The sequence below is a fragment of the Delphinapterus leucas genome, chromosome 11 (assembly GCF_059928025.1).
Source record: "Delphinapterus leucas isolate spDelLeu-1000000601 "Yukka" chromosome 11, BTC_Dleu_Yukka2, whole genome shotgun sequence".
Classification (NCBI taxonomy): domain Eukaryota; kingdom Metazoa; phylum Chordata; class Mammalia; order Artiodactyla; family Monodontidae; genus Delphinapterus; species Delphinapterus leucas.
This window is the reverse complement of record NC_143139.1, coordinates 27,290,341-27,308,996: the sequence shown is the minus strand read 5'-3', so window position 1 is coordinate 27,308,996 and position 18,656 is coordinate 27,290,341. Positions and strand designations below refer to the sequence as shown.

Sequence of the window (18,656 nt, the reverse complement as noted above, 5' to 3'; positions counted from 1 at the left end):
ATCTAGACTATGTTTGGGGGCACAATGCCAGAGTTTGCATTTCTTACCTTGTAAATAACCATTGCTATTGCAATAGGATTCTCACCTCCAAAGTTATTCTTTTAATTAATTTCTATGTTTACCTTATTTTCAAAGGGATTATTCTAATAAATCATTGAATTCTGAAAGCATTCAAAAATTACCTCAGTTTAGTTTGTTTTTTATTTACAGGGACTATTACATAGCTAACTAGTAGAATACCTAAATACTAACAGTTGTTGAGTACTCATGTAATATATAAGTGTTTCTATACATCATTCATTCATTCATTCAACATATCTCTATCTTCTACTATGTGCCCTATTCTAGGTCCTAGAGACAGCTGTGGACAAAACAGTCCCTGCTCACATGGAGTTTACAGTCCAGTAGGGAAACAACAAATAAATTAAACATAAAGCATGTGTATGAAAATAAGTCTATGAAGAAAAATGAAGCAGAGAAGGCAAATAGTGACTGTGTGTGTGTGTGTGAGAAAGAGAGAGAGAGAGAAAGCATCTCATCCAAATGATAAGTTGACATATGAACAGAGACCTGAAGGAGGTGAGGAAATCCAAAACTGGACCTCAGGAGGATGTTCGTTAAAGAGTATTGAGCAATTATTCATTGGGTGTTTCTTATGAACCACTTATTTAATCCTCACAGCAGCACTTCATGGTAGGTATTTTTATTACTCCCATTTTACAGTTAAGAGGATTGAGGCTTAAAAATGTAAAGAAACTTGCTTAAGGCCACACTGTATACAAAGGACAAGTTAAGATTTGAACCCAGATCTGCCTCATTCACAAGCTGTGCTTTTAACCATCCTGTCAAATCATGCAACTACCCAATACCAAGATGTCTACGTGCTCAATAGGATATTAGGCTAGTCAGTTACAACATCACACTTGGAAAAAAAATCAATTTGAGAGGAAAAAAGTAAATGAAGTTTGGCTCAATCAAATAAATAAATGAGAAACATTCCTCTCCACCCCCGTGGTGAAGGATCTAGATGGAAACAGAGCTGACCTTGTAAGTTATGGCTCTCCAGGCACAAAAAACAAAGAATGACCCAGCTGACCCTGTGGGGCAGGTACTGAAATTGTCTTTCAAAGCAGCATTCACAGAGCTGCCAGAGGAGGCCAGGAGTAGGGAGGGGGGGAGAGGAAGAAGAAGGGAACAGGAATGGAGTTTGATGTTGGAAGTCTCTATATCACTTCCCCTTCAGTTCACCCTTCTCTTTTCAGTTGATTCTCAGCACCAGGTTTGGATGTTTACATCTGGCTATATAATTGAGTTCTTCACAAGGTATAATCTACCTCAAGACTGGTCCTGCAGGGATAGAAGGAATTGCATCCAAGACCCACCATCCACATGGCTTCACTTAAGCTGAGAAAGGGTGGCAGAGCTATCACCGCTCCAGCTGTCCAGGCTTTGGGCCCCTTGATTTCCTCTTCACCCCCGGAAGGCCTTATACCTGTGCATTAAGTGTGTGTGTAAAGATAGAAGGGTATGCTGTAGGAAAATGAGGACAGGGGAAGCTGTGTTCTCCAGCCACTGAATAAGTGGGGTTCTGCAATAACTGAGTGATTTGAGGGAAAGTGGACATACAATCCCAAGCAATCAAAGGGAAGATTATCTTAATACCAGGGGTAGATGTTTTCTTTCTGCTTCTCAAGTCTAAAGAGGGAAAGCAGGACGAATGGAGTGGCTTTGTTGTAAACTTTAAGGTCAAGGACTCTTTCTGTTGAGCTTAGCTCTCAAGTTCTCAGAAGTCAACTAAGTGTGAAACATAACTAATAGCCGGGTAAGTATAAGTTGTGGAAGATAGGACTGAAAGTCAGAGGCTCCTTCTATGGGTCCCCTACAAAGAGCCTATCATAAAGAGGACTTCATCAACGTTAGCAGGGCTGTTAGAAAGTATCACCTACTGCAAGTGTGCTCTCTTATTGGAGTTTCTCTGTGTGGGTGTGTTCCTAAGAGAGGAGTGGGTGAGCAAGAGTGTACTGGGTACAATTTGAGTATGTGCAAGAGAAAACAGAAACTCTCAGTGAGGAAAAACATAGGTTTACGGGACGGCATCTGTGCAAAAAAGGACACAGTCCCTGAAACTGTACTAAAGGAAAAACAAAACAAACAAACAATTTTAAAATGTCTTATTTTACACAAGACATCTTCTTGTCACATTTCCCTCCTACTTCCTTTTCCGCCTGACCAAATAGCCCCTTCTCACCCCAGGTCCACGAAATGTTTCGAACAGTCTGACAGAGCCTGACTAACCAGATAGACTACTCACTCCGGGATCCCAGAGGCAAACCCCAGCCCAAGAACAGAAGTTACTCTCCAGGGTGCACGTGCCTGGAGGTCGGCCCCTGAGCAATCAAGCGGAAATCACATCCTTTTCGAGGGCTGGACCGAGGCCGGGCGAGGAAAAGAGAGCGGTGCGCGGCCCCGGCCCACAGGATCCGAGGTGACTCGGAGAGTGTGCACGCCCTGGGGCGGACCGCGCCCCTCTCCCGTTTCCCTACAAGGAGTTCAACTAGTCAGGTGTCGGCGCGCGCGGCCCGCCCGGCCCAGCTCCCTGGCGGATTGCGCTGGCCGCGCTGGAGCCGCGCCCCCTCTCCCGGGCGAAGGCCCAGCGCCAGGATTCCCGAGGCCTTGCTCGCCGCAGCTCTGGCCTCTCACCGGCGCGAAGGCGGGGCCGGAGGCGGGGCCGGCGTGGCGGGGCGGGGCTCGCACCGGTGCCCCGGTCTCCGCCGCAGCTTCGCCCGTAGGTCTCGCGGCAGGCGCGTGGCTTGGTCGCCAGCTCCGGCCCCATGGCAGCTCTAGGCTCCTCGGCTGAGTGCGGCTACATCCGTACAGTCCTGGGCCAGCAGATCCTGGGGCAGCTGGACAGCTCCAGCCTGGCCTTGCCCTCCGAGGCCAAGCTGAAGCTGGTGGGGAGCAGCGGCCAGGCGGCCAAGAGCCTGCGGATCCAGGAGCAGGTGCAGCAGACCCTGGCCCGGAAGGGCCGCAGTTTCGTGGGCAACGGTGAGTGGAGCCCCGCTGTGCCCTGTACCGCCTCCACCCTGCCCCTTATCCCTTCCCTCCCCTCCCTCACCCTCAGCGCCCAGTTGCTTCGACTCGCTTCTTCCTGAGGGTGCGGAAACTGGTGTTCTGCCCACCTGTGGGTCGCCGGCCCTTTGTACGATCTGTCGCGCCTCCAGACTCAGACCACCTTACTTTGGGAAAGCACTGTTTTTAAAAACAAACTCTTACTCAGATGTGTCGTATATGTATCTACGTATATTGTTTATATATATATATATATATATATATGAAAAGAATTCAGTCCAAGATTCCCTTTCTTAACCTGTTCCCCTAGGCCCCCCGCCCCCACCCCCACCCCAGGGGACTTCATCTGGAGGCTCCGGCAGTCTGTAAATACTTTGAAATTCTCTGCAGAAATTTGGTATGATCATTTTTCTGGGAGAAAGCGCCCCTAGCTTTTACTAAAAATTTTAAAGGATCTATGACCTCCATAAATATTTTTAAAAAGAAAACCTGAAAACACTGGCGCTCCTACAACCTGTAAATTGCGATTGTGGTGCTTCGCCCAGGTACTTCGGGGCACTCCACCCAGTGTACTGAGCGAGTGGTTGATCTAGGAAGTGAAAAGATTGGGTAGGAGAGTTTGGGCTGGGGAACAATCACCCCACCCCACGGGTGACGAGGAGGAGGAGAAAGAAGGGGACTTCGGCCCCGCCGGCAGCAGCCCCGCCGGCCTTGCTGAGCCCCGCCAACGCACTCGTGAGCACAGCGCTGGTATCTACGAAAAATTAAACTTGGAGGTGAACAGAGTTAAAACAACACACACACACACACACAAAGAACACTATATTAGTAACTGATAGTCAAAGGAGGTGGAAGGGTAAGAAGATGGCAAACCAGTTGTGAAAATTAGAGAACGTGAAATATCATTTCTCTCCTGCTAAAAGTCAGATGATCAGAGCCACTCAGTAATTCTTTTACTAGTTGTTTAATTTATTTTTTCATTATAAAAGTATTCTAGGCTTATTATGGAAACGAGAGGAAAGAAATTAAACAGTTAAGTTGGGTTATCAGTTGTTTCCTGCAATGTTGAACTGTTTCTCTAGGAAGTTAACTCGAGAAATGGCAAATGTAGAACCCATTAGGAAAAAGAAAAATGCTTGCAGACCAGATCAGAGATTTAAAACAGCAGACCCTGCGAAGCTGTATTGTTTTACATTTATGTAAAAGAATTTTAAAGGATCAGGCAATTAATATTTACATACTTGAAAGGTAAAGAGATGTTTAATAATTACAGTTGATGTAATTGTGTACCTACTATGTGCCAAGAATTGAACTCTGTGGTTTGCATTCATTATGTTACTTATGTTTCCAGAAAGAAAAAAAAAAAAGCTTGTGAGGTAGGGTGCTTTAATCCCCATTTTACAGATGAGGAAACTAAGCAGTTAAGTAACACTCAATTTCCCACAGGTAGTAAGTAGCAAAACTGGTAGTACTTAAACTCCCAAGCCTGAATTTTTAAACCACTCATCAGCTATATTGTTAAGCTTTTTGGTAATTAATAGAAAGTGGGATTTTAATTCAACCTTAAGCCTCTCTAAGCCCCCATTCCATTTTCCTTTAAATAAAACTGAGATAGTTCTGAGAGAGTGGGGAGGTCTCAGTGACACAGAACTGCCACAGCACATGGAAAAAAAGAACGTATATTTACATTTAGGAGTCTGACTAAAGACCCTAGGACAACTGAGGTCAATTTTTGACCAGTGGGGTCATTGTACCCCTTTAGTCTGTGCAGATCCAGTGCCAAACTGAAACCAAATTAGCTGCTTCTGCATAGGGGAACACAAGGGATGCACCTGAAATATCCTTTCTTACCCTCTGAGAATGGCTGGCTAGGAAGAGCAACCAGACATCAACTATTCAATAAATGCAGGGAATGAACAGAAGGAAAGGGAGCATTGCCGAGCATCTGCTATGCGCCTGACCCTGTTCAAGAATATGTTTGCATTTTATTATATCCTTAAAACAATTATATGAGATAGATATGCAGATCCATTTCACATATGAAGAATGTGTCAGTCTCTCAATATTTATTGGACGCTTAGTCCCAAACCCACACATGATTTGTTCTCTTGACAATGGCACATTCATGTTGTTTGGTGAACTCAGGAACTATCAGGTGAGTCTGTTCTTCACGCAGGGCACTATGCACATTCTGAACTAAACATACACTCTCCTTGCTTTAAAGCAAGGAGTTCAAAGTCTGTAGAAGGAAAATGCTCTCTCTAAAAAAATGCGTTATCAAATAAAAAATGGTAAGCTACCCAAAGGAAGAACAGCCAACGAATTATGGAGTTTAGAAGAATGAGTTAGACTACTAGCTGAAGGGAATTTTGAAAAGCTTCTTGGATGAATTGGGATTTTAGGTCTCAAAAATTCAGTAGGATTGGACAGAGGAAGGGTTTGGAGGAAGAGCATTCTAGGAGGGAACAGCAGGAATATTGCACAGTTCACAGAATTGATATCGTAGATAGAACAAAGGGCACTGTCATGATGCTTCTGCTCCAACGCTTAGGGCAACTGCTTGAGTCCAACTAAGAAACAAAGTGTTTGAAATATTTTTATTGCAACAGGAGCTTCCCAACAAGCTGAACTACACTCAGCCTACACAGAAGTGCAAGCCAGGCAGAGAGATAAGGCAACAAACAACACCTACTTACTCTAAACCTCAGCTTTCTGAGACTCAAAGGGGAAATCAGCTTCAAAGGAATTTAGCGTTAACACACCATGGAACAATTACCAGGGGTGATTTGTGTATGTTGTTTAATTAAAGTTCTTTGAAAAGGTTTGGGGGCTCCTAATGGTTGTGAGTATTGTTTTTATTATTTCCCTATTACTATCCTGTCTCTAAAGTTGAAACAGGCAGGCAGTTGTTGAAACAGTGCTGGTCTGGAAAGAATCCTGTATCAACATAAATTCTGGGAAGAAATGACCCTGGTGTTAACTGCTGTTAGCTCCAGGGACCTGGAGAATTCTGAATTGTTGACATACCTGTAAGATTGAGGCAGCAGATAATATGCTGAAAACAGAGATGAGATAAATGTGACTGATTTGTTGATAAATACCCTGCAAGGGTCTTTAAGCTGTCAACTTCTCTCTAATGCCTTTATATAAGTGAATGGTTTTCATTGTAAATTACTCTAACTTTTGTTATTTTAGATTGTGTTGAACATTTTAAAATTGGCTGTAACTCTTGGGGCCGGGGGTGGGGGGGGCGGGGGGTGGTGGTGTGTGGAACAGAGGTGTATAGCAGCACTGTGAGATGAGTCTGTATTGTAGGAAATTTAAAAAATTCTTTTATAAAAGTCACATAGAAGACATTTAAGAATTGCAAGTGCAGTATTAGCAAAGGGAAAAATTTTTAGTGTCCATATTCTATTTATTACATTTACTTTGAAAGTACTACTACTTTACTTATTACAACTGTTCCCCCTTGGGTGCCTGGGTAAGGAAGAAAGTCATGCTTTAAATTATTGTATGTATACAATATGTATAAAACACAATGAACAATATCCTAATAAAATTTGCAGCTTCTTTGGAAATCAGCCAAAGGCATGCTGTTTACTTAAATGGTTTTCCTGGCCAAGATGTTTTGAATATCTGTAATCAGAAGGAATTTTGGAGAAAAGACTGAAAATCGGCTAAGGTAGCAAAAAAGGCAATTAATAGGTATTATTTGTGGGGCAGAGGCCTGGGGTGGGGTGGGGGGGAGTTAGACATTGTTTAAATCCTGTATGAATTATTTGTTGCCAAAAAAAGGAATGCCAGGAATGAAGCAATTCTGGAAGCGAGGCGACTGGTCATTTAGAAAGCAGGAGAAATCAAGAGAGAAGGAAAAAAAGTTAGATGGTGGGGTGGCAGGGACATGGCCATGCTGCTGTGATTGTAAAATGTCAGTAGTGCTACATGATTTAATGTACTTCCTTGTCTGCCAGTGTCTAGCAGATCAATTGCAATGACTTAAAAAAAAAAGTGCCTTTTTTTTTTTTTAGAAATTCTTCTGATTATAATAAGTCAAAGGAAATAGAATGTTAACAACATGGTGATTACAAAAAAATTAACTCCCCTCCCCTAGAAATGGTGAAAACACATCTTTTATGGATAAGGTCTTGAGTGAAAGCGTGAGTAGGGGTGCTTCAGAATCAATGGAAGTATTAACAGTGTTTGATTATAAAAGTACATTGCTCTATGTGTCCCAGATAAGGTGCAAGAAATTTCCTTAAGAGAAAACAACTGTTCACTTAGGCTTTTTAAAAGACTGCATTAATGTTATTTATGCCCTGTGTTAGTAAGTTCCAATCATGGGAACAACTTACTTGAATTAGATATTCTAGGTATTTGTTGTTCACATTGGCTTATTCTCCTAATTGTTTTGGATATCAGCTTAAAATTTTTCCCCTATGTGTTAAAATAAGGTCATACATATTTACTTTATTTTATCTTCAAATAGTCAACATTAATTTTACACTCATTGAATTTCTGGTCTGATCAATAGAAATTATTAAAAGCTTTATTTTTTTCTTTTCTGAGAGCAAGCATATTATTGACAACCTATCTATGATAATAATGTATAACAAATATGTTGCTAAAACCTCTGGAATTTATATATCAGACTTGATTAATATTGTCTGTAATAAGATCATTTGATACTATCTCAGATGAAATTCAAGAATTTTAAGTTATACAATTCTGAGATAAATGTTGGACTCCAACTATTTTGTGCCAGTACACAAATGTATGAAGACATAAATACCATACTCCTTCTAGGGAAGTAAACAGTAAAAGGAGTGTTGCAAGTGGGAATAGACACAATTAGTAGAAAACTTAATCTTTGTGCTAGAGTGAGCCATCTCACTCCCCTGACTTATTAATATAAGAACAATAAGCAGAATTTCAGGTCCTCTTATAATAGAATGATTGAAAAATCTATTGTGTAATTTTTGTGTTATGCCATTAATGGTGATTGGATATAGGACATAAAAACAGTTGCTCTATTCTTAAGTGCTTAAAGATGAGCTGGGGAGCCCAATCAATATGTAGACTTAAATGAAAAGGCATATTTAGAAAAAAGAATCTTGAGCATTTGAAACCACAGCTCACCATTACCATTAAAAGAATTCATATATTTGTTTTCTTGGAGTAATCAGCTTTAGGCTTAACAATATTAATTGGCCAAAGCATCATAATCAAAGTTTTGCAATTCCTTGATATCCAGAAGAAAATACTGCTCATTAGAAGCTTAATAAATTATTCCCACTTTATCTTAAATCTCACTAATATGTTCACAGGATATGGGTGAGAAGGGTCACATCCGAATTATTGTATCTTGATTACCTTTTTCTTTGAAGGAGGAAAATAAATGGAAACTTTTCTTGACAGATCATAGGAACTTACAGAATACCAAAATATTGCAGATAAAACACAAGCCATACAGATAAGAGAATGACAGTAAATATATATTATGCAGATGTAGAATCAACCTTGCCACAAAGAACATAGTCATCTTTTCTAATCACTTAGCGTCTGCCTGCATTTGGGGGAAAATTTTTTTTCTCTCTATATTCCTAGAATGACAGAGAAACAGTAGGAAATATTTGAGCACCTTCCATCCACTCCAAGACAAAAGCATACATGCAGCTATCATCTTCACATTTTGGCTCCACTGTGGTAATCCACAGGATAGATGTAGGCCTGAAGGATTAAGTGCAAACTGAATGTGTATAACTAGGATATTTTTAATGTACAAGGAAATACTGACTAATCAACCATTAACTTGTGAGGTGATGATGAAGGACTGTGCCAGAAATGGTAGTAAAATATGTGATTCTTTATATCAAGAAGGTAAATCTGGCCTCACTCCAATTCATTCCTCACCTAGGTAGTAAACTTTCTAAAATCTCAGCACATCATTTCCTGATTTAAATTACTTCGGTCTCTTGCTGTTCTCTATAGGAGCGAAATCCTTATTCAGTATGGCATTCCAAGTTCTCCATGCCTGCATCTTCTCAAACTTGGTCCTATCACCACTACTCCCACACCCAACCAAACACCAGCGATTTATCTTGCTCGATTCCTGTCCCTACCCCCTACTGCCCTCACTCCTCTCTCCCTTCTTTTGGCTGGGTTAACTCTTAAACGCCACTCAAAACTCAGTTCAGTTGTGCCCCTGTATAGGCAGCTGTCCCTCATCCATCCTGATCCAAGTTAAATATTTGATCACTGTGATGCGCACAAGATGTTTCAGTAGGGGAAAAACATGAAAAAATGCAGGGGTTTTCTGAAAATACATTTGGCAGATTTGGTGGATTTAAAGAAGGGACAGCAGTTATGTATCAGTTGGGAGAGAAGAGGTTAGTACTGTCAAGTGAGGGGCAGTGGAAATATCATGTCTTGAGTCATTACAAAAACCTATAGCAAGTTTTTTAAAGCAAAAAGTTCTTTAAATTCATCTTTTTTGACTATTAGTTGCATCACTGTGAGTATAATGTGCTATTTGTCATTGTGGTTCTAAAGTTTTACAAGTGATCATTATGAGGTATCTCAGAAAATGAATTGGCAAGAATGCCAAAGTAAGGTGATAAATTATAGTAATTCATATAGATTTAGAAACCTCCAGGGTGTACCAACTTAGTGCTTTACTAGTGTGCTAAGTTACCAGTTTATAATCACAAATTTTATGATCACATATTCTGGCTACTCAAACAAAATACATGATATAGACACCTGCAGTGTAAAAGGGCCTTTTTTTTTTTTAAGGGCCTTTTAAATATGTGTTTTGTGGTTATCTAGAGCAGTAATTTGAGGATTACCCCCAAAATGTCATAAACTGATGTCATAAACTGCATAAGAGGCTCCTGAAAAATAAGGACTTCTGGTGGCTAGTTAGTATATTATTAGTGGGTGATAGCCATTGACTTAGTGACACAGTGGCACATGGAGTGTGTGGACCTTTTGCTAGGATTGTTGGTCTGTCCCTGGCATATTCAACTTTGTTTGAAGCCAGCTCTGCTCACCACTGTACTACCAACACTGACTCCTGGCATATTCCACTTTGTAAGAACTCATAGCCAGTACTTTCCAACTGTACACTCAGTACACTGAGTTGTTCCTCATGGTTGATTATGTGAGCTTTCTTAACTGGTAAGTTACAGCACTGCACATTTTTTGTTAATTTTTCAATAATGCAAAACATTATTAGGCTTTGGTCTGCTTTAAAACAATTTTTCACTATAGTTTTTTAAGCCAACAAATTCCACTCCTCTTCCAGCCTGAGCAAGTGCTTACCTGAGTTGCACACAAGGTTGTAGAATTGCGGTTTGTGTGAATATCTGATCATTTTTCTTAGAAAGTAAAAACAGAAGAAGATAAAAGAAATATATTTTTTTTTAATGTTAAGTCCAGGAAAATGAATTCTATGTTATATGCCCACACAGGCAAAGGAAAATCCTTCAGCAACTCAGGAGTCCTGTTGTATGGTTCTTGATGGGTCCTTACATATTTTGTGTTTTCTTTTAAGTACCTACTTTTGTTAGTAAATTATTTTAAGGGTCTATTTAAATATGAATTGCTATACAAATTCCTTCTGATAAGTTTCAAGAGGTCACGTAGTTAAATCTTTTTAAGGTATATGGAGAAAGAGAGCTGTTGCTACCCAGAGGTTGCTGTGAAAAGACCAAATACAAGAAAGTGATAGCTTTTAGAGCTTTTAGACTTCCAGAATCTAATCTCTTTCCATCAAAAAGACCATTGTGAATCCACACAGTGAAGGCAACTGCTTGTGATTGTGAGCACAATAAATTGTAGCATTTAAATCAGTACTGGTAGTGAACACATACTGATTTCTATGCATACCTGTTTTCACGGGAATTTCTTATACCTCCATCTCTACACATTCTCCTTTTAAAGCTCAGTGTGAACCAAATCAGTTTTTCACCTATGCTCAGAGAGTGCTAGATGCTTGAAAGAAAAGATGCTTCTCTGAATGTGAATGCTACTCTCTTCTCTCTAATATAAGCAGGTTATTTAAAGGTCTTGTTTGTTTGTTTAGCAACTCTCTATCATCTACTTACCATAACGGAAGCTGTATTTTTAAACGTGCCCAGATACTGGTAATGGAGTCACAATAGAGGCTTGTCAATTTGATTTCATAACTATATTAAATTTAACCAATTGGGTAATAAAGCTGGTCACAAAAACTACAAAGAACTGATTATGGAAATTAATTTTCTATTTTTAACCCTAACAATATTTCATTATTTTGGACAACACTTGCATAGATGACCAGAAATCAAGATATTTTCCCACGAACAGCTGCTTAGGGATCACATCATTCAGATTAACATTCAGAATTGGAAAGAGAGAAAATTACATTTCCCGTGAGGTCTGCACCTCTGCAGTCTTCTGAGCAATTTGGAATCCTTCCATCGAAACCAACCCCCCTCGTTCTCACCCTCCCACCCTGCCCCCACAATTGCTTTGACCTGAATTGCTTGTTATCTGAGGAGGATGGAGTTCTGTAACTGCATCCTTCATTTCCCTTAAAGTGGGCTCCATAGATGTCCACAGTGTTCTTAGAAGAAAAGGTTTGGATAATGTTGCCTGAGTCAGTATTATTAATAATTTGAAATAGTCCCTTAAAAATCATTGCCTTCTTTAGGAGACAGCAAAAGCACATTATGCAGTGTGTAAGTGAAATGAATGACCAGTTAAAACCACAAAATGATCATCCTCAGTGGCTGGATCAATCAAAAATAACCAGAAAAAGTTAAATTCAGTACCCGAATCAAAACTCTTAGATACAACACTGTGTAAATTAAAGCATGCAAACTAGTTTATCCCTCTTTCTACAACAGATTAATTCATGAAAATGTGTGGAAAACAGATTTTGTGACCCAAATTCTTTTTTAAAACCGTATCTCATTTTTGCATGTTGCTTTACAATTTTAAAAGTATTTGAATGTATGCTTTCTCAGGTAAACCTCTCTCTCAGCAACTCTGTTAGTAGGTGGAATTATGGGAAATAAATCTAGGTGATTTGTCCAGACACACAGAAAGGAGTAGAGTTGGAGGCTCCAGACCAAGTCCACAGATTTCTTCAGCTTAGGGAAGGTACCTACATACTTCTGTGATGTAAGCAAGCCCTTTGAAATGTAGTCATGCTCTAATTTTCCATGTTAGAAAATATGGATTTTTATGTTGGATTTATTTAAAGCAGTATGTGCCTGTATGTATAATATGTTTTTGTTTTCTTATTTCTGTTTTTGGAGATAGGGCATGGCTGAGTTATTTTATATGTTTAACTGTCATATTATTATTTGTTTTATTCTCCAATTGAACAGAAAATAATGACTTGCCTTAAAGAGGTTAGTTTCCATTCTGATTAATACTTATTTTTTAATTCTACCCAGTTTAAAATTTCTTTAAAATCTTAGAACACAGCTGCTAATTCATTAATCCACTATGCTGATCTCAAACTCAACGACTGCCTAGGCAAATTAATCTGCGTTATTTGTTGTTTAAGATTGGCATTTTAACTAGAGAAACCATCTATTGAGCCATCCTGCAGGTTGACTATCAGGAGTCACAACTTTCCTTGAACAGGAAGAGAGTCTGTGGTTTAAAGATCTAATCTGATTTTATTCCCTGTTACCAACTACCTTGTAGTTATTTTGGGAACCAGTAAATCGGTCTCAATTCTTTCATCTGAAAACTGAAGGAGAAGCTTCCTTTTAAGGATTTATGTCAGCAAATAAAGAACTTTTACCAGAGTATTTGGAGTTGCCCAGGTAAAGGTTCTAGAGGAAAGAGAATGACTGTTTTTGGTTCTCATTAAAAAAAAACTCTGATAATAATATCTCTCCAGGGTTTTGATAAATGGCAATTTCAGAAGAGCCACAGTGCAGTCAAATAGTAGAGATCAGTGGAAAGGATGAGCCCAGAGTTCAAACCTGATATTAAATCTCTTCACAATTTGAAGCAAGTAATTTGTTTCCCTCTTTTTTAAGGGACATGCCAATAGCTAACTCTGCATCACAAAGTATTGAAAAATAAAATAATTTGAGCTCCTTAAAGAAAAGTAGTATTGAAATGTAAGGAGTTGCTTTAAAATGCCTTAGCAGCCTCAGCAACAACGTGAGTTAAAGAATGTAAACTAAACATTTAGCCTCCCTTCCCACACCAGCAGGACCCTTGCAGCCCTGCCTCCCTGATAGCCTGGGGTGGGGGTGGGTGTGAGAGAAGGAAGAGCGGGGCCGAGTTGGGGACTACCGACAGCCTGGGCAGCCTCAGCAGGAGCCTCAGGCAGGCACTGAGAGCTAGTACTTAAGCCTCTCACAGCTTTTGCTCTGGGGTCGGCCGGAAGATTCCTTTCCCTTATTCAATGTCCAGGTTCCAGGCATCCTCTGTCATTGAAGTTAAAAATTAAGGAGCTGCCTGACCTTTTGCTAACCCTTGAGAAGAAATCAGGCCCCTGGAAACAGGAGAAGACTGGCTTGACTCAACTCGCTTGGTCTTTAGGGTGACAGTTACAAGCCTGCAGCTGCCTCCCCCAGGACCCCTTGAGGCCTGAAACTTGTTTACCAGCCAGATTATTTGGCTCCCGGAAGTAACACACATATACAAACATAATTTGAGACGGATTCATACTTTTTAGCTCTCTGGCAACAACACTCTTCATTCCCCCTCTACCTCAAAATAACTTGTGAAAGTATTGTCAGTTAGACTCTATAACAATTTATTGGAAAAGTATGTTGCTATGTTCCAATTGTACTGGAAAGGGTCTACCTGTGTTGTTTTATTCCCAACATCTTTCACAAGTCTCTCAATCCTGCAAGAGTTGAGTATTTTATTTTTTTCCTCTGATTTCTAAAAGAATGCTACGTGACAGAGTAATTTTGGTTAAAGTTAGGGAAATAGAAATTACCTAGGTTTTAGAGATCTTTTATTATTTTGATTAGGCTTTTTTTTTTTTTTTTTGTAGGGCAGTGGGAGATCGCAAAAGAACAAACAAAAAGCTGGGAGCTTTTTAAGCTCAAAGAGGAGCATTTTAAGACTTGCCTCAGTTGAGAGTCCCTGCAGGCCCCACAGAGCTGAGCAGGAAGGGTTGCCTCCTGTGCAGTGTCTGCAGGAAAGGGCTGACTTGTTATACCCCAAACTAAGAACTAGCCGGCAATTCGTTTGTGGTGTACAAGTTGATTCTCTGTCCTGCATAACTCTCATGTTGCCAAATGCCTCAGGCCCAGGTTTGGCATTTTTCAAGCTGATCCATGTTTTCTTTGACCACACCACCCATTATTGGGTTCACCTACATCCTCTCAGGAAGCTTGAGAGTTTCTGCCTTGGGTATTCCTCTGACTTACCGAACTGTTAACTGTAATTAACATTTTTAGATTTTTGTGAAAATCTCCTCTCTCCTTTCTTCCCTTTTCTCAAAAAAATATTTTTTAAATAAATATTTTTAATTTTAATTCAACTTTTAGTTTGAAAAGCTTGTGGAAAATGTTGTCATAACCTGCAATCATTTGCCATATCCAAGGGTCCTGTTAATAACCTAGCACTTAAAAAACACTAATGTAAATCTAGTACTTGTCATTGACCTTAATTTTTTTTAAATAAATTTATTCATTTATTTTTGGCTGCGTTGGGTCTTCGTTTCTGCGCATGGGCTTTCTCTAGTTGCGGCAAGTGGGGTCTACTCTTAATTGCGGTGCGTGGGCTTCTCATTGCAGTGGCTTCTTTTGTTGCAGAGCATGGGCTCTAGGAGCAAGGGCTTCAGTAGTTGTGGCACGTGGGCTCAGTAGTTGTGGCACACAGGCTTAGTTGCTCCGTGGCATGTGGGATCTTCCGGAACCAGGGCTCGAACCCGTGTCCCCTGCATTGGCAGGTGAATTCTTAACCACTGTACCACCAGGGAAGTCCTGACCTTAACTACTTAAATTTAAAATATATTATTGTTATATAATCTTTACTGATTGGCCCACTTATTTTAATATGCTTGATTACAGGAAATCTTCACCGAACTAGCAGTGTTCCTGAATATGTCTACAATCTACACTTGGTTGAAAATGATTTTGCTGGGGGCCGTTCCCCTGTTACTAAAACGTATGACATGCTAAAGGTAGGATACCAAAGAATATAACCCTAGTTACCAGGTTACCAAGAAAACATTTTTAATCTTCTGTAGGTTATTTTTTAATGTTTACTGTTCTCAAGTATTACCATTTCCTAAATGAATTATGAGAAGTGGACACCATGGAAGACTGGAAACTTTAAACTATTAAATCCTGGTGCAAATAACTAGACAACCAAGTCTTATTTAAAGACAGATTTTACCCAGAAAGGAGCTGACTTCTCCATGTGATTCAGAGAAACCAACACCTTGTGTAATAGTCCTAGAATAGTTAATCTTCAGCAAAGATGAAAACTGATTCATGCCTCATTTAAACTTTATTTCTCTCTTGTGCAGACAGGTACAGCTGCCACTTATGAAGGTCACTGGGGGAGAGGAACTTCGCAGTACAGCTCTCAGAAGTCAGTGGAAGAAAGGCTCTTGAGGCAGCCTCTGAGGAGACTTGAGATTTCCCCGGACAGCAGCCCTGAACGGGCTCAGTACGCACACAGCGAGCACCAGTACAGCCAGAGAAGCCAGGCCGGGCACACCTCGCGGCAGCAAGAGAGCAGGAGGTCCACGCTTCTCGCGCCGCCTCGCTACGCCCGCTCAGAAATTGTGGGTTTCAGCCACTCCGGGGCGGTGGGCAGACAGCGCCACTACGACTCGTACAGGCGCTACCAGTACCGGTCTGTGAACGACGCCATCTTTGACGGCGCCCAGGTCCACCCGGTGGTGCTCACGTACCCCAGGCCTGGGACCAGCCACAGCCTGGGCAACCTCCTGGAGAAGGAGAACTACGTGACTGCGGCGCCCGCCGCGGGGCAGGCCAGGCCGGCGTCCGTGCAGCCGGGCACGCAGGGCCGGGCGGCGCGGTCGTCCTGGCATCAGAGCTCCTTCCACAGCACCCGCACGCTGAGGGAGGCCGAGTTCGGCGGGAGGAGGACCCACATGACTGTGGGCCAAGTAGCAGCAGGAGGAAGTGGAAACGTGCTCGCGGAGAGAAGCACTTTCACCGACGCGCAGGCTGGGTGAGTCCCCTACTCAATCTGCAGCACAGTCGGTGCCAGCACATTCTGTTCCCACAGCTCTTACCGTGTGAGCTGGTGCTCCTGGGGCTGCAGAGAAAGGCTTCCAGAGAGATAAGTGATTAAAACAATGACTTCTCAGGCAGCTGCCTAATTGACAGATTAGCCTGTTTGCCTCAGGGACAGGGGCCAAGCTACCTGCTTGTATGGCAGCTCGTCGGGGGAAATGTGACTTTTAATCCATCTGTTCCAAATTAGATGCTGGCTAAAGGGATGGCTGCCCCTTGGCTATATGAAAATATGCTTTGAATGAGAGCTAACTCCAGAGTAGACCAAGAAATGGATAATTGCATGCATCAATTATTCTCAATCATTCCTTGAAATGAAGGAAGAAGGCAAAAGTGTTTATTCCTGGTGCTAAGAGTGAACCTCAAATGCTGTTTTGATAACACTACCACAAAAAGATGGAGCTAAGCAAAGGCAGCTAATTTCTAGATGTCTCTTCCTTCCTTTGGTACCTGATAATTTTACTTTTTGATTCTGGTATCAGTGATTGGAGGGATTTTGTTTTGCAATACTGAATAATTAAAATAATTGAAGTTTCAAAGTCATTCCTTTGCCTCTCCTATTTACTTTATACCTTGACTAATCTAGTTTTTGGAACTTTAACCTTTATTCAAGTTTAATGGTGGAACACAAATTTCTTAAACTGAGGAACTCACTAAGAGAAAGGTTAAGAAATGGATGGATGATTACATCAGTAACTCCCAAAATAATGATGTGGTATCATTATGGTAAAACATTAAATACATGACTTTTTAAAATTTCTAATGGAAGTTGTTACCTTTAATCATCCCTTTAAGTGAAATTGTGCAGTATACTCATTGATTAGGTAGGCACTGGTGAGAAAAGATGTTAGGGCTAATCTAATCTTGAAGCAAGAAATATTTTTTATAAAGCAAAATTGAGCATGAGACTTCCAACATTTCTTGTAGAAAGCAGATCTTTGTCAATATGGACACACTTATAAAGAAGAAAAATACATGAGGTAATTATGGAGGAAAAAGCTGATCAAGTCTTTTAAATGGATAATTCAAGATGTATTAAATGCCTACTGTATTCTAGGATTTGTGTCAAGCACAGTTTTAACAAAATGATTCTAACAATAACAAAACTATTGTGCCACGTTCTCCAGCAACTGGCATTCTTCTCTTCTTGCACCTCTGTGTCCCCACACTGCTTCCACCACCTTGTCACTTCCCAGTCTGTCATCAACCCACTGCAGTATGGCTTTAGTCCCCACCATTTCGCTGGAATAGGCTCCCCACAGATCTACCAATGATTGCCTTAATGCTACATCTGAAGCAGTCCTTATATTACTCAGTCTGTGGGCAGCATTTGACACCACTATCTGTGAAATTCTCCCTTCCCTGGGTTGTCGGGGCACCAGCTTCTCCTGGTTTTCTCTAGCCATGTCTTAGTCTTCTCTGAGAAGACTTTTCTGCATGTCCAAGGAAGTCATCTTCATCAACCCTTCTCTTCTGGTCTTGGTGCTCTTCTAAAGAGGCCCTGTGTACTGCACTTGTATCCTGTGATTCCCAGTGTTTTATTTTCAGCTCTGTCCTCCATCCTGAACTCTAGATCTGCATGTATTTCTAACAAAGTCATGGACTCAGTATGTTCAAAACTAAATCTATCAGCTCTTCCCTACCCTCTACTTCTAACTATCTTCCCATACTAAAGTCCTAAATTTATGTCCTATCTTTACAAACCTGGGAGTCATTCTTATCTTTTCCCTCCATAGTCACATATCACCAAGCCATATTTTATTCTCCTTAATGGGTCTTAAATTTTTACCCTTCTTTCTGTCTCTATTGCATAGGTCTCTCTGCCTCTGGTCTTGCTCACTCAACCATTCTCTAGGACCATTAGAATGGTCTTCCCAAATATGATGATTCCTCTCTCCAATTTATAACCTTCCCATAATTCCACCAAATTTTTGTGCTTTTTACCATGGCACACAAGGCCCATGTTTTCAGCTATGCTTATTACTCTAGTCTCATCTCTTTCTACTATCCTCCACCTGTCATCATCACCTTCCCCGAACACATCCCCAAACAGTCAAACCACCTCGAACCTCTTTTACTTCCCTTAATGGAAAATATTTATTCACATATTTTCTTTCTCTTTCTGCCTTCCCTACTTCTTTCCTTCCTTTCTTTCCTCCTTCCCTCCTTCCTTCTTTTCTTTGTCTATCTATCTATCTATCTGTCTATCTATCTGTCTCCTCCCAGTAGCTTTGGCTGGCTACTCATGATTCTGGATTTATCTCAGTTACCACCCTTTCCCTGACCACTCCCCTCACAATCTAGTTTAGGAGCCCCAGATAGCTGTATTGTGTGGGTGTGTCTACCAGA

General features: G+C 40.9%; 1 protein-coding gene across 1 annotated transcript in view; it reads left to right on the top strand.

Moving 5' to 3' along the window:
* The first annotated feature begins 2,386 nt into the window (after window positions 1-2,386).
* PKP2 (plakophilin 2) overlaps window positions 2,387-18,656 on the top strand; it is an 86,586-nt gene continuing 70,316 nt past the window's right edge. Inside the window, exons 1-3 of the mRNA XM_022577079.2 lie at window positions 2,387-3,045; window positions 15,108-15,220; window positions 15,569-16,242. Of these exons, the coding sequence (XP_022432787.1) occupies window positions 2,832-3,045; window positions 15,108-15,220; window positions 15,569-16,242 (1,001 nt within the window). The 5' untranslated portion in view covers window positions 2,387-2,831. The remainder of the gene's footprint in view (window positions 3,046-15,107; window positions 15,221-15,568; window positions 16,243-18,656) is intronic.